Below are 13,427 nucleotides of genomic sequence, written 5' to 3'. Positions count from 1 at the left end.
CTAAAAATCCCACAATGTAAGATTTGTATTTGTATTTTTATTATTTTCTTTTTTGAGGCAGAGTCTCACTCTGTCACCCAGGCTGGAGTGCAGTGTCCTGATCTTGGCTCACTGCAACCTCTGTCTCCTAGGTTCAAGCGATTTTCATGCCTCAGCCTCCCAAGTAGCAGGGATTACATGCGCGCGCCACCATGCCTGGCTAATTTTTGTACTTTTAGTAGACACAGGGTTTTTACATGTTGGCCAGGTTGGTCTGAACTCCTCATCTCAAGCTATCTGCCCACCTTATTCTCCCAAAGTGCTGAGATTACAGGTGTGAGCCACAGTGCCCAGCCAAGATTTGTATTTTTAAAAACCTTTTATATTTGTTAAAATCTAACACTTTATGAACAAATTTAGTCTTAGAAAAGCTGGAAATAAACAACTTGCTGGGTATAGATTAGCCATTTAGAGCATTCATTAATTTCCAAAAATCATTTTGCATCACGGAGGTCCAAAGGAAAAATAGGCAACAAACTATATTTTAAAATCCAATGAAAGGCTTGAAGAGTCCCACGAGCTGAGTGATTTAAGAGCACAACTGTGATATTAACTTACTTCTGGCCCTTAGGTGAAATATTTGCCCTTTTAGCATCAACATAATTCTGTAAATTATTATTAACAAATATGTAGATTTTATAATTGGAAAGAGCACAGTATTAAGATCATTTAGTTCATCTCCCTTCAGACATGAATCCTCCTACCACGTACTAAAGGTGGTCACCCAGGATCTGTTGAATTGAATCACTTTTGATCATGGAGAAATCACTGTCTTCCAAGGCAGCCATGCCTTACAATTCCACAGAAACCTTCCTCTGGGTGACTTTGCCCCATGACTGCTGCCTTCTGTCCTCTGAAGTTAGATATAATATAGTTAAACCTTCTTCCATATGACAATCCTTCAGCTTCGTCTGCCTAGATCCTTAGCCTCTGGGAATGTTCTCTACCTGTCTCTTTCTTCTGCAGTTATGTCTTTAGGTTCCTCTTCTAAGATTAAGATTTTTTCCCTTTCCCCATCTTTTCCCCTTTGTCTAGACTTAATGTCTCTTTAAAATGTGCTATTTTAGGAGGCTGTGCATTCTCCTGATGAAAGGCAAGAACGGCATCTTGAATTCTTTTTATTGTCCTTAGTCACATGAATGCAAAATATCTGAGACAGGTCTCAGTCAATTTAGAAAGTTTATTTTGGCAAGGTTAAGGATGTGCCCCTGACACAGCCTCAGGAAGTCCTGAGACATGTGCCCAAGGTGGCCGGGGGTACAGTTTGCTTTTATGTATTTTAGAGAGACATGAGACATCAATCAATATGTGTAAGATGTACATTGGTTCAGTCCAGTAAGGTGAGACAACTGGACGTGGGGGCTTCCAGGTTAGAAGTATAATAGACAAGAGACAAAACGTTGCATTCTTTTGAGGCCATGATCAGCCTTCCACTGAATAGACAGTTAAGTCTGGCCCAGTGAATCTGCATTTTTTGCATAAACATTGGAGAAGAGAAAGCTATCAGATATGCATTTGTCTCAGGTGAGCCTCAGAGGGATGAATTTGAATAGAATGGCAGGCAGGTTTGCCCTAAGCTGGTCCCTGCTTGATGTTTCCCTTTAGCTTGGTGATTTTGGAGTCTCAAGATTTATTTTCCTTTCACAGCCATCTAACAGTGAAGCATGGTTTCACTTTACACCTGAACTACTATATCCACCAGATGCAAACTGCCTCAAACACCACACTCACTTTACACAAACCTGTTGACATCACACCTAAGTCAGCTTTTCTTGAGCCCCCACATGAACAAATAAACATTCCTCTGATCTGCGGATATCCCGCCAGGAAGGGCCGGCTTGGGCAGTGCTGGCTCAGCTAGCCCGCCACCGCTACCATTGGATTTCCTCTTTCTCCTCTGATTTTAAGAAGTGAGAAAAAAAGCAATTCCTGTTAATTATGTAGACAATGCAAGGGTCTCCAGGCTCCATTTCAGGAAGCTGGTTTCATCAAGGTCACGAAAAGGTGCATGCGTCCCCGAGACCAGAGAGGAGTTAGGGATCCCGACGCGGAGGTGGCATCAGTTAACCCTCAGGGATGAGGGTGGGGAAGAGGGCATGGCTGATGCTGGGGAAGAGGGCATGGCTGATGCTGGGAATGAGCAGCGCCCGCGGAGGGAAGGCCGGCGGTCCTGCGCCCCGGCGTGGACGCGCGCGGGAGTTCAGGCTGGGGAAATGGGTCACCACGTGCTACAGAGGCGGGGACACGGCCCTCCTCCCCTTATTTGTGAAGAGCGCCGGAGCGGATCGCGGAGTTTCACCGCGGACCTGTCAGAGATACAGAGGTTGTGGGAGTGGGAGACAGAAAGAGAGAGATCCAGAGACCGAGTCTTACGTTGACACGCAGAGAGAAAGACGCAGAGACAGACAGAAACAAACAGATAGGAGAGGTGAGAGGCCAGCGAGTGCTTCCGATTAACTTGCCAAGCCCAGAGAAAATCCGGGGAGAGGGAGGGTCCCCTTTAAACGCGCAATCCCCAGGACTCCGGAAGAGCTCTTTTCTGCAGCTCCTTGGGGACTGCACGTCTCACTTCTAAGTTTGCGGCGGAGAGAATAAAGCAGAAAGACAGGAAGAGGAGGTGGAGTTCTACAGTTAGTGTGGTTTTAGTTTTTCCTAAGAAGTGGCGTGGTTTGGGGCATTATATCCGGGAGGAGCATATGTACGCAAATCCTGGGGCGTTTGCAAACCCGGATCCGGGGCGTCTGGCCCCATGCCCGGCCGGGCGTTTGAGGGCTACTGCCACGCAGCGTTTCTGGAGCCGGCCGGCTGGTGCCCTGGTGGCCTTTATCTCTGTCCCCCTTTGTCCTCTTTATCTCAGGCTCTCCAGGAGGCCGGGGGGCCCACACCGCCTATCGCTCCCCGCGGCTGCGCTGCCACTTCAATGCCCCGCAGGTCGCGAGCTGCTGTTCTTTCGAAGGCGTCGGAGAACCAGGGGCGTCCCGCGCCACCACTGACTCGGAGCAGCGCCGAGCACTGACGCTCCCGCCCTTGGGCACGGACGCCAGTGCGCCCGCGCGCGTCCCTCTGCGCGGCAGCCCGTCGCGGGCCCTCAAGGGGAAGCCCAGGCCGGGATGGCCCCGGGCCGGGCGGTGGCCGGGCTCCTGCTGCTGGCGGCCGCCGGCCTCGGAGGAGTGGCGGAGGGGCCAGGGCTCGCCTTCAGCGAGGATGTGCTGAGCGTGTTCGGCGCGAATCTGAGCCTGTCGGCGGCGCAGCTCCAGCACTTGCTGGAGCAGATGGGAGCCGCCTCCCGCGTGGGCGTCCCGGAGCCTGGCCAGCTGCACTTCAACCAGGTAAGGCCGCCAGGCCCGGGCGGCCCTCCGTACTGTGGGTGTCCCTAGACTTCACTTTGTATATGAGCCGTTTTTATTTGGGAAAAGTGCAGGAGAAAGAATCTTGTTATATTTCTCAAGTAGAAGGCGGTATCTGGTGACACTTGCTTTTCACTAGACGAGGCTGAAGGATTAAAAGGTTAACGTTGTTAAGGGATTTGGCAGCCAGAAAGTGCAGTTTTACGCCTGATGAACTGAGAGGTCCGACTCTGGTGATTGTAACATTTTATAGAAAACTTTATGAAGTAGTTGAGGGTGTGACGCCTCTTTAACAGATACTTTTTAGATGGGAATGAGTTACTTAAATCTTCCCAGAAAGATAACGGCTCGCACACTTCCTACAAGGTTAGCAAGGAAGATTATCACATGCCACCCTGGTTAACAGTTGCCCGGTGGGTAACTAGTGCTATTTGAAAACGAGATATAATGTAGTTTTGGCTCTTGTGTACATTACATGAGGCATTCAGGGCTGAAACAGGGGCGGCCTTGAGACCAAGATTCTAATTTGGTCATCCAGATGGTGGTAGACTAGGCTTATATTGTTAGTTCCTTGTCATATGTCAGGTCAAATATTTGATTCTAGTATTTCTCCAAAATGATTAAAAAAAACATTTTTCAGTACATAAACAGGGTACTACTACTAGGCATTTGGCAATACCTTGGGTTTAAGAACAAGCTTCAAACTACGTAGGATCAATTAAACATCATACCTCTTTGTAAACATAAAATCAAATTATTCCTAATCATTTCTAGAATAAATACTCTGTGATTGGGTAGTTCTTAAAATTGTGAAGTAGACAAAGTGTAGTTTCTGCATCCTTCCAAAACTGCTCTCCGTCTTTTAAAACTCAGTTAACTCAGTGCTTTGACTTGTTTTCCTTTACTCCTGTCCCACTGACAACTGATATTGGAGGGCAGAATACAGTATTTTCCATATTGTTTGTCGTTTTTGGACGATGTTAGTTTGTTACAAGAAGTTTTTGGGGTCCAAGATGTTTGGGAAATGCTGCATATTATACTTTGCTCTTGGAAATTTGGCGTTTCCTAATGAATGTGACTTTAGATTACAGTTAGGGAAACTGTAATCAAATAAATTCCATGCTAATAACATTATACGTAGATCTTCTTTTTGTTAGAAATATCTTACCACAATTAAAGTATATGGCTCTTAAGTAAAGTAGAACTTTCTGATGCCATGGCATGTCAGAGGTGGTCTCTCTTTGACCTAGAAGGGTTTTGTGGTCCCCTTATGCATGTTCTTTAGTAAATTGTCTATAGTTCCAGTTCTGGGCATGGTATTTTATCTGGGGTAATATCTGAGAAATGATGTGTTGGAAAAATGGAAATGCCCACAAATTATGTTAATATTTAAGAAAATAAAGTATTTGCTGGCTAGTTGCATTCTTTTCTTATCAAATAGGGGAAACAGCTGAGCTGACTCCAGTATTTCCAGGTAGGTATGGTCACATGCTTGGAAAGAAGTTTAGAGGATTGACTTGAAGCTGCATATCTGTAGCCCACACATTGTTTTGACTTGCATGACCTCCTCCTTATCTTGCAGTGTCTAGAGGTGTTTGATGAATTTTAAAGGGGCAAAAGACCTCCCCACACCACCTTTGCAAAGACATTGGAAAACATGCCTAAATTATTTAGGAAAATTGGTTAAGTGTGCCAGTAATACGATTCTCTGTTTATTAGCAGGTAGGATGTCTCAATAGGTAAAATTATATGTATCTTGACACCTGTTTTCTCATTCTTATGTTTGCATATTTAACTGCCCTCATTATGGCCTCTGTGGGCATCAAAAAGAGACAGGAAGAAGCCCATAATTACCTTGGAAAGAAAAGGAAGCCAAGGAAAATTTACCACTTAATAAGCCTCACAAACATCTCTTTGATGTTCTCACTTTTTTTTTTTTTTTTTTTTTTTGAGACTGAGTTTTACTGTTGTTGCTCAGGCTGGAGTGCAATGGCACGATCTCGGTTCACCACTACCTCCGCCTCCCGGGTTCAAGCAATTCTCCCGCCTTAGCCTTCCAGGTAGCTGGGATTACAGGCGTGTGCCACCACACCAGGCTAATTTGTATTTTTAGTAGAGATGGGGTTTCTACCTGTTGGTCAGTCTGGTCTCAAACTCCCGACCTCAGGTGATCCGCCAGCCTCGGCCTCCCAAAGTGCTGGGATTACAGGCATGAGCCACACGGTACCCTGCATGATGTTCTAAAAAGTCCTAATGATAACAATAATCATTGGTTAAACGATGACAAATGAAATACCAATGCAAAAGAATCCATTGATTTGCTGGTAAGTGATGGACTAGAGCCCACGGCATTCATGTATGCTCCAGTGCGAAACCACCCAATTCTGGAGTAAAATTTTAGGGTCATTAATGCTTACATACCCTAAGGAATACAACTTCAGTTTCCTCACAGGGTGGAATAAACAACGCACATGTCTATTGTGAGACACTGGTTTTTGGCTTTGAAAAAGGCTAAGAAGACAAAATTTGTTTCAAGGTCCAGGAATTTATTGAATCTTCTACAAGACTTAGTTTTCAAATAACATTGTTCTTTTGGTTGAAGGCTGTGATATTTATTAGGTCAGCTCTTCTCAGGTAATAGACTAATGAACTCTGGAGTTTTGTTAGACAATTTTGGAAGGTTTTCTAAATATTTTTCTTCTGTATCCTCAAGTAAGTACTACTAAATTAGCTTGTTGCTTTGGGATATCAAAGAGGTCAGAGTTCAAACTGTAGACAGTAGAACAATTGAGCCAATAGTTTTGCTTCTTATAGCTACTGACAGTGCAAAGAGTTAGGTAGAAGCAGTGACCCAAACAACAAAGAGGAGGGAGCCCTTTTAGCCAAGTGGGTCTCTGGGGCCCTCATTTCTGGATAAAGGTCTGATCTATTGAGGGGAGTTCCTAGAATACACAGGGAAGCCCCAGATATCTGGATACCCCTGGGTTATTAATCTAGGACATTTAAGAATGGCCTCAGTGCTGCCTTTTGTTTGTTCAGCTGTTCCTTTCTCATTCTTCAAATGTTCCTTTTCCTCATTTCCTCTTTCAAACACTGTATTTTCAAGTTCTTATGTGTAGATAGTGGTTAAACAGCCTGATAAAAGGAAGATCCTATTTTCTAAATTATCACACTGAGCTGCTGGAAATGCCTCCATTCAGAGTTTCTTCTTCTGATATATATTTTTTGATATATATCTTGCAGCCCATCTCCTGTATTGCACATAGTTTTTTTCTTCTCACGTTTCTACTGGTAGCCAAGTTCTGTTTTTAACCTTTTTCAATTCATGTTCAGTCTTCTCAAAGCAACACTCTTTCAAAAAGCCTCCATGAACTGTCTCTTAGCTGGCAAACTCTAAATCTTGAGCCTAGCATTTAAGGCCTGATCCTCGTGTGTCAACCTACCTCTCCAGACCTAGCACCCACTAAACTAAACTACTCACTGCTCTGTGGATTCCCATAAGCTTTTGCTCAACCACTTCTTAACTCATTATCTTCCTTGGACCTTTCCTACCTTTGACTGAAATGTTCTTCTTTTTCTTGAATTGCCCTGTGAAAATCTACTCTTTTAAGCCCAGTTAAACTTCACCATAAAACCTTTCTGGGGTATCACATCCAGCACTGATTTACTGATTTCTCTATTTTCTGAATTCCTGAAATATTTTTTACCGTGCTGATGTCACTTAACTATTCATGTGTGCAACAGACACTTTAAATGACTGCTGCACTCTAATTTGAATGGTTATTTAAAAATACAAATCTGATCGTATCATTCATCCTGTTAAACAATTCAGTGACTTTTAGATAAACTAAGAACACTTATAGTGGCTTTTCTGATTTGGTCCCTGTTTCTTAAACCGTATCCTTTGTCACAGTTCCAATCTTAATGGACCAGTTACACTGCGTGGTTCTCTAGAAATACCTGATTATGCTCTGGTATCAGTTTAGACATTACTTCTTCTGAGAAGCCTTTCTTGATCTTCTCAAGAGTATAGTCAAAGTCCCTTCAATGCAATCCTGTATTTCTTGGTGCTTGTGCAATTATAACATATTATATATTGCAATTATATTATAACATGTAAATTGTTTTATATGTATTACAGTTTTCTGCTTATGTGGCTATAACCCCTGCTGCCTCCCTCTACCCTCCAAAAGATTTTTAACAAGTTGAAGGGCATGGTCTGACTCCTCTCTCTAGGGACTAGTGTAGTGCCTGGTTTATAACATGTATTCATTATAATTTTTTTGAATAGATGGGTGAAGATGGTTTAAGATGAGTTCAATAATTTGAGTCCTCACATGACTTTACAGTCTATTGGAGGAGGTATGACATATGCACATATAATTATAATGCACGATACAGTGATATGCCTGATTAAGGAACTAACCCATTTATGCCTGAGATTGCAATTTTTTGAATTTTTGCAATCAGACCTTGGCAATGACCTTGAGCAGTGGGATATAAATAATTCCCACATGCTTAGTGTTCCAATAATGGAACACTAGGAATAAATGTGTTTAAAAACCAAAGTGAGATAAGACCTGTGTTTTCAGAACATTAATCTGACATGGGAGTGTGGAATGTATTGGAGTGGGTCAAGGTGGGAGCTAGGGAGCCATCTGCAGTGGATTTCATGACATGTAAGGACCACTTGAATTTGGAGAAAGTCGGAAGGTAATATAAAGGCTCTGCCTTCAGAGACTTCAAGAAGAGCAGGCATGGCTGAAGAGTATGCAAAATGCCCCAAAGATAAGCCTTTTCTATTTCAATATTTTGCCTGTAATGGATATTTATTTAAGTATTGTTAGATCTCTTCCTTCATTATCTTCTGGACCTGTGATGCCAGAAGGAGAAAGAATAACTCTGGGCTCATATTAATGGATGGCCAGGCTAGTGGTATGTAGCAAAAAGGAGCGTATGTATGTGTGTGGATACTGCAAACATGTTTTTTGCATTGCCTGTTGTCATCTACTGCACTTTTTCTTGGGGTGGGGGTAATGATGGGTTAGATGAGGATGTTTCTGGGAAGCACTGACTGTGGACAGAAGAGATAAAGAACATTTGTTCTTTTTTTTCCCCCCTTTATGTGCTGAGAAATGGTGGGGGTAAACCTTCTAGGAATGCCTTCTAACCTGCTTGTTCAGGTGAGAAACTGGAAGGGCAGGACAGAGGGTGAGGTTACCTGGGTCTCTTGTCAAGAATCCTCCAAGACAATGGCTCCATTCTGATCTATTAGATCACTCTCACATAAGTTGATTGTGTACAGTATGTTGATTGTATTTCAAGGCTTTGGGAAAATGAGGGACATTCGTAATTCATTTGAGTGTGATGTCAAGAGCTTAGTTTGCCTTGATGCCAGGTGTGATTGGGATCCATTAGGAAAATGCTTTTCATTCCTTTCATATCTAACTCCCAAAATCACATCTTTACCCACTATTCTAGGAGTCATATGAACCCTTTTATATGTAATATAATAATTATAGCTAGGATTTATTAATCTTTTACTGTGTGGCATTACTCCCTTAACCAATTTATTTGTATGATCACATTTCATACTCATACCAACTCTATGATAAAGGTCCCATTATTATCTTCATTTTATGCGTAAGAAAAATGTGGCACAGAGAGGTTAAGTAACTGGACCAACGTCACGAAGTAAGTGGTAGAACCTCAGGCAATCTTACACACTATGCTATAGTGCATTTTTTGAATTACAATCTAGAAAACCATACTTTCTCTAGCTAGAGCAACCATGACCTTAGATTTTGAACTACAGACAGAAGTTACTAGTCATCGACTGCCTATCTGGCTACATTGCTTAGTCACATTAAGGAAATGGTACTAGAGCTGTGGAGGCTACGATGATGATGACTTGTCTTTGTCCTCAGAGACTTTATAATTAAGAAACAAGATGGAGGCTGGGCGCGGTGGCTAACGCCTGTAATCCCAGCACTTTGGGAGCCTGAGGGGGGCAGATCATGAGGTCAGGAGATCAAGACCATCCTGGTTAACATGGTGAAACCCCATCTCTACTAAAAATACAAAAAATTAGCTGGGCATGGTGGTGGGCACCTGTAGTCCCAGCTACTCAGGAGGCTGAGGCAGGAGAATGGCATGAACCCGGGAGGCAGAGCTTGCAGTGAGCTGAGATGGCACCACTGCACTCCAGCCTGGGTGACAAAGTGAGACTCCATCTCAAAAAAAAAAAAAAAAAAAAAAAAAGAAATAAGATGGAAACTGTGAAAAGTAACTATGGAAGGCAAAGCTGCAGTAATCACGAAAGCAGACATTGTAAAACATATCACAAGGCCATATATGATTGTCACATGGATACTAGAAAACATCTGCCACTAGTTTAGAAAGGTGAGGGATTTTTTGGGGTTGGAAATGCCTCTTGGAAAAGTTATAACTCAGTCATTTGGCTTATCTGGTTTGGCTTTTTAAAAATTTATTGATTGAACTCTTGCTTATACCAAATGTGATGAATTTTCATGTGAATTACATGAATTCTTTTTTAGAGGATGAAATTTTCTTTTATTGTTTCATATATAATGAATTTTTTTAAGGGACTATATTTTGAGCAACAATAGTACTTTCTTCTATGGATAGACTTCAGGCATGTCTAGTATGAAACCTTTCAGTTCATTTGTCACTTTTATGCTAGAAGTTTTCTGCCAATGAATCCACTGTCTCTTCTGGCAGTTTAGAATGGAAATCTTCCCTTATGATGCCTCTGAAGCAATTGCATTCTTAACTGCACAACACTGGAGAAAGTGGTTTGTGCATAGGTGTTGGGGAATGAGTTGAAGCAAGGAGGGAAGAGTAGGTGAGCCGAGCCAAGTACTTCAACAGAATCACTGACTCTTAACTATAGGTAAGACAGTGCTACGAGGAGGCAGTTTGAGCTTTCTCACACAGCTATCAGGTGAACTTTCCATAATTGGGATAGATCTTTATTTCTCTCTAGGGATGTTCCCTAGGGATGTTCTCTCATCTGGGTGGGAGATTTGCAGCTGTTATGCTTTCCATGATTTATTCTTATCTTGGGATATATTGAGGGGCAGGGACGTAATTTTCTGCTTCCTAGTCATAAAAACCCATTACTTTTCAACCATAATAATCGTTTAAAGGTGTTTTCTTTACATTTAATATACTTTTGATTCTTTTTTTTTGGAGAAAAGTGAATTCCTTTTGGTGGTAGTAGGGGTTGGGGGAGAAAAATAGGAATATAAATAGAAATGGAAAATAAGGCCTGAAGTTGAGAAGGATCAGTGATCCTCAGGAAAAGAAAAGCAACATCTAATGAAGGCAATTTAATGTGGCTGGTAATGGGTTTGCAAGTTACTTGTATTCCAAGTGGTGTTTCCTCAAGGGATGTACACATTACTAAGTGCAAACAGCTAGTATTAGGGTCATTTACAATGCAATTTATTTTAAAAAAAGAATGTTACTAAACTCTATCTAAAAAACTATGTAATTTTCAGAATTTTCCCATTTCCAACTTTATATAACAGTAGATTCCTGTTTGTAATCAAAACTAATTAATTTATTCTCAAAATATTCCCAATTGTCTGTTTCAGTAGTCTTGAGATTTATTTTACAAAGAAATGAACCTTTCATCAAATTACCTTTGTGTTGATAGGATTTGGGAGCATAGAAAACATTCAGAATGGAGTCTTGTTTAATTTGGCTTCCGTCTCTTTCTAAAGATACTCTGTTGTTTTTCTTGGCCTGAAGTTTAAGGAGAATAAAAACAAAAATCTGTTGAGTCTAGATTAAAGGTGAACCTGAAATGTAGCATTATGCCTTCGAAGGCCAAATATTTAACACCTTGACTTTTTTTCTTTAAATAACTAATTGAATAGCTGGAGAAAAAAATCAAGTGAGCATTGATAATGCCTCTAAGTCTTTAGTTCTTTGAACCTAATTAAAAAATAATCCATAATTGTAACCAATTTATTTGGTGAGCTTCTTAGACCTCTAACTATCTTAGAGAATACAGCATAATGGTTTACAGTCTGGCTTCTGGAGTCAGGCAAGCTTGCGCTGAAATTCTAATTCTCTTGTTTACCACCTGGGAAATCACAGCCAAGTGACTTACCCTCTTTTTGTAATCCTTAGTTTTCACATCTGTAAATTGAGAAAAAAAGAGCCTTACTCATAGCACAGTTTTTTGGACTAGAAAATAAGAACAATATTAACATTTATTGAGCATTTAACATATTTCGGGCACTTATATATTTAGTATGTTATATGTGCCAACTCAACAAAGATATAAGACTTTTTTCCATTACCTATATTGCTTCCAATAACACATAATACAAAAGGCAATTTATGTAAAATACTTAGCATTGGGCCTGGCTCAAATTATGTGCTCAATACATAGTTATTATCATCATAATACTATGTTACTCGATATAGCTATATTATCCTTAACAAAATTGTCTTCATTGACGATCTGAACACCCAAGCGTCTGTCAACTTAAAGAAGAAAGCACAACCATGAAAAGACAACAAGAATTAATGAAAAAAAAGATCAGTGAGAAATAAGAAATCAGTCCAGTGCTTTTGATTTCAGTCTTGGTTTCCATGGTGACTCACCTTCAGAAAGGCTTTTACAGTTTACCTCCACTTCCCTTTCACCAAACACTGGTAGTAAATTCTTGAAAATGTAAACCTTAGGAGTAGAGACTAGTAATATAATTTGAGTACTTCAATATGCATTGAAATTATTACCTCTCTTCCAGAGGACTTCTGATGCTACATTTAGAAGATGGCTTTATTTTATTATTTTTGCCCCAGATTGGCATCAACACTGAAATGTGAATGTTTGGGGAACCATATAATACTTCCAGAAATGGATAGAATTGCGGTTTTAAATTGAGATCTACTTCTAAATCTGTATGGACCTCTGTATGGGTTTTGCAAGCTGAAGAATCCAGGACCTTCTGCATTTAGCTGAACCCTGTTGGATAGAAAACAGATAAGAGAATGAGAATTATTTTAGTCTAACTGGAAGAAGTGAGAGATGTATCTCTTCAGGGGCAGGGAAACAGAAAGTTAGCCCAAACTTCAGCGAACAGTAAAATCAGTAGACTGATTCTGAGCTTGGCAAAAGTTCCTGCTTTATATAAATATTCATCATATGTTCTATAAAACATGAAGTCCCTTATGTTAAGAGATGCATGCTATGATGGTACCAGGTAATAGAGTTTGAATGTTAAATCATAATGCTCTACAGTTTTCTTCAGGAGCAGAGTTCCCCAGAACGTAAGTATATTATTCGGTTACTTCACCTACACATTAGCATGAACAGCTAGACACTGGCTCTGTCTCTAGTCTTGGGATGAACACTGTTTAAGCAAATGTTGTGGGCAGGGCCTTTACTGTGGCAGAGGAAACAGGTCCTGTCCTAGTAAGAATATTTACTAACAATTATGGAGCACTTCTTGTGTTCCAGGCATCCTGCTCAGTTCTTCCTTACGCACCATTCTGTTAAACCTCCTGATCCCATGGAGTAAACACTCTTGTTATTCCCTTGAGGAAACTCAACCTTAGGTAGGTTAAGTAACTCACTTTAAGTCAGATGACTCATATTGGCAGAGCACGTATTCCATTCCAGGGTGACTGGATTCTATAACCGATGCACTTTCCACTGTTGCCTCTCATGCTGAAGAGTATCATCCCACAGAAGGACTTATTTTTCAAAAAGCCAAGTGCCTCTTGTGTCATCCAAGTGCCTGGATGTCAAGGTAGAACTAATGCCATTTTCTTGAAGCCACTGGGAACTGTACAATCATTTATTTGAAGCTGGAATATGTTCTCTGCTGATGTTCCCCTCTTGTTTGAGTGAAAAGAGGGAAAAAATGTCTTTTCTTCCCCTTGTTAAAGTTGTACTTGCAATAATCAGGGCCAGCCCTAAAACTCATTATTACTTCCTCTACAAACTAGTTTTTAACCTTGCAAAGTTATTTCCTGACAATTAACATTTGATACTCAAAA

The 13,427-nt window shown here is 41.1% G+C and overlaps 1 protein-coding gene across 2 annotated transcripts in view; it reads left to right on the top strand.

Annotated features, from left to right (window-relative positions):
* The first annotated feature begins 2,304 nt into the window (after positions 1-2,304).
* SLC39A8 (solute carrier family 39 member 8) overlaps positions 2,305-13,427 on the top strand; it is an 83,477-nt gene continuing 72,354 nt past the window's right edge. The window contains exons 1-2 of one of the 2 annotated variants that reach the window (XM_054485854.2): positions 2,547-2,669; positions 2,897-3,368. In XM_054485854.2, coding sequence (XP_054341829.1) covers positions 3,150-3,368 — 219 coding nt within the window. In that variant the 5' untranslated portion in view covers positions 2,547-2,669; positions 2,897-3,149. Of the gene's footprint in view, positions 2,468-2,546; positions 2,670-2,896; positions 3,369-13,427 lie in introns of those variants that run through there. The other variant, XM_063663930.1, reaches the window with a different exon arrangement.

The sequence above is a fragment of the Pongo pygmaeus genome, chromosome 3, assembly GCF_028885625.2.
Source record: "Pongo pygmaeus isolate AG05252 chromosome 3, NHGRI_mPonPyg2-v2.0_pri, whole genome shotgun sequence".
In the NCBI taxonomy this organism is placed as follows: domain Eukaryota; kingdom Metazoa; phylum Chordata; class Mammalia; order Primates; family Hominidae; genus Pongo; species Pongo pygmaeus.
This window is presented reverse-complemented; position numbering and strand designations above follow the sequence as displayed.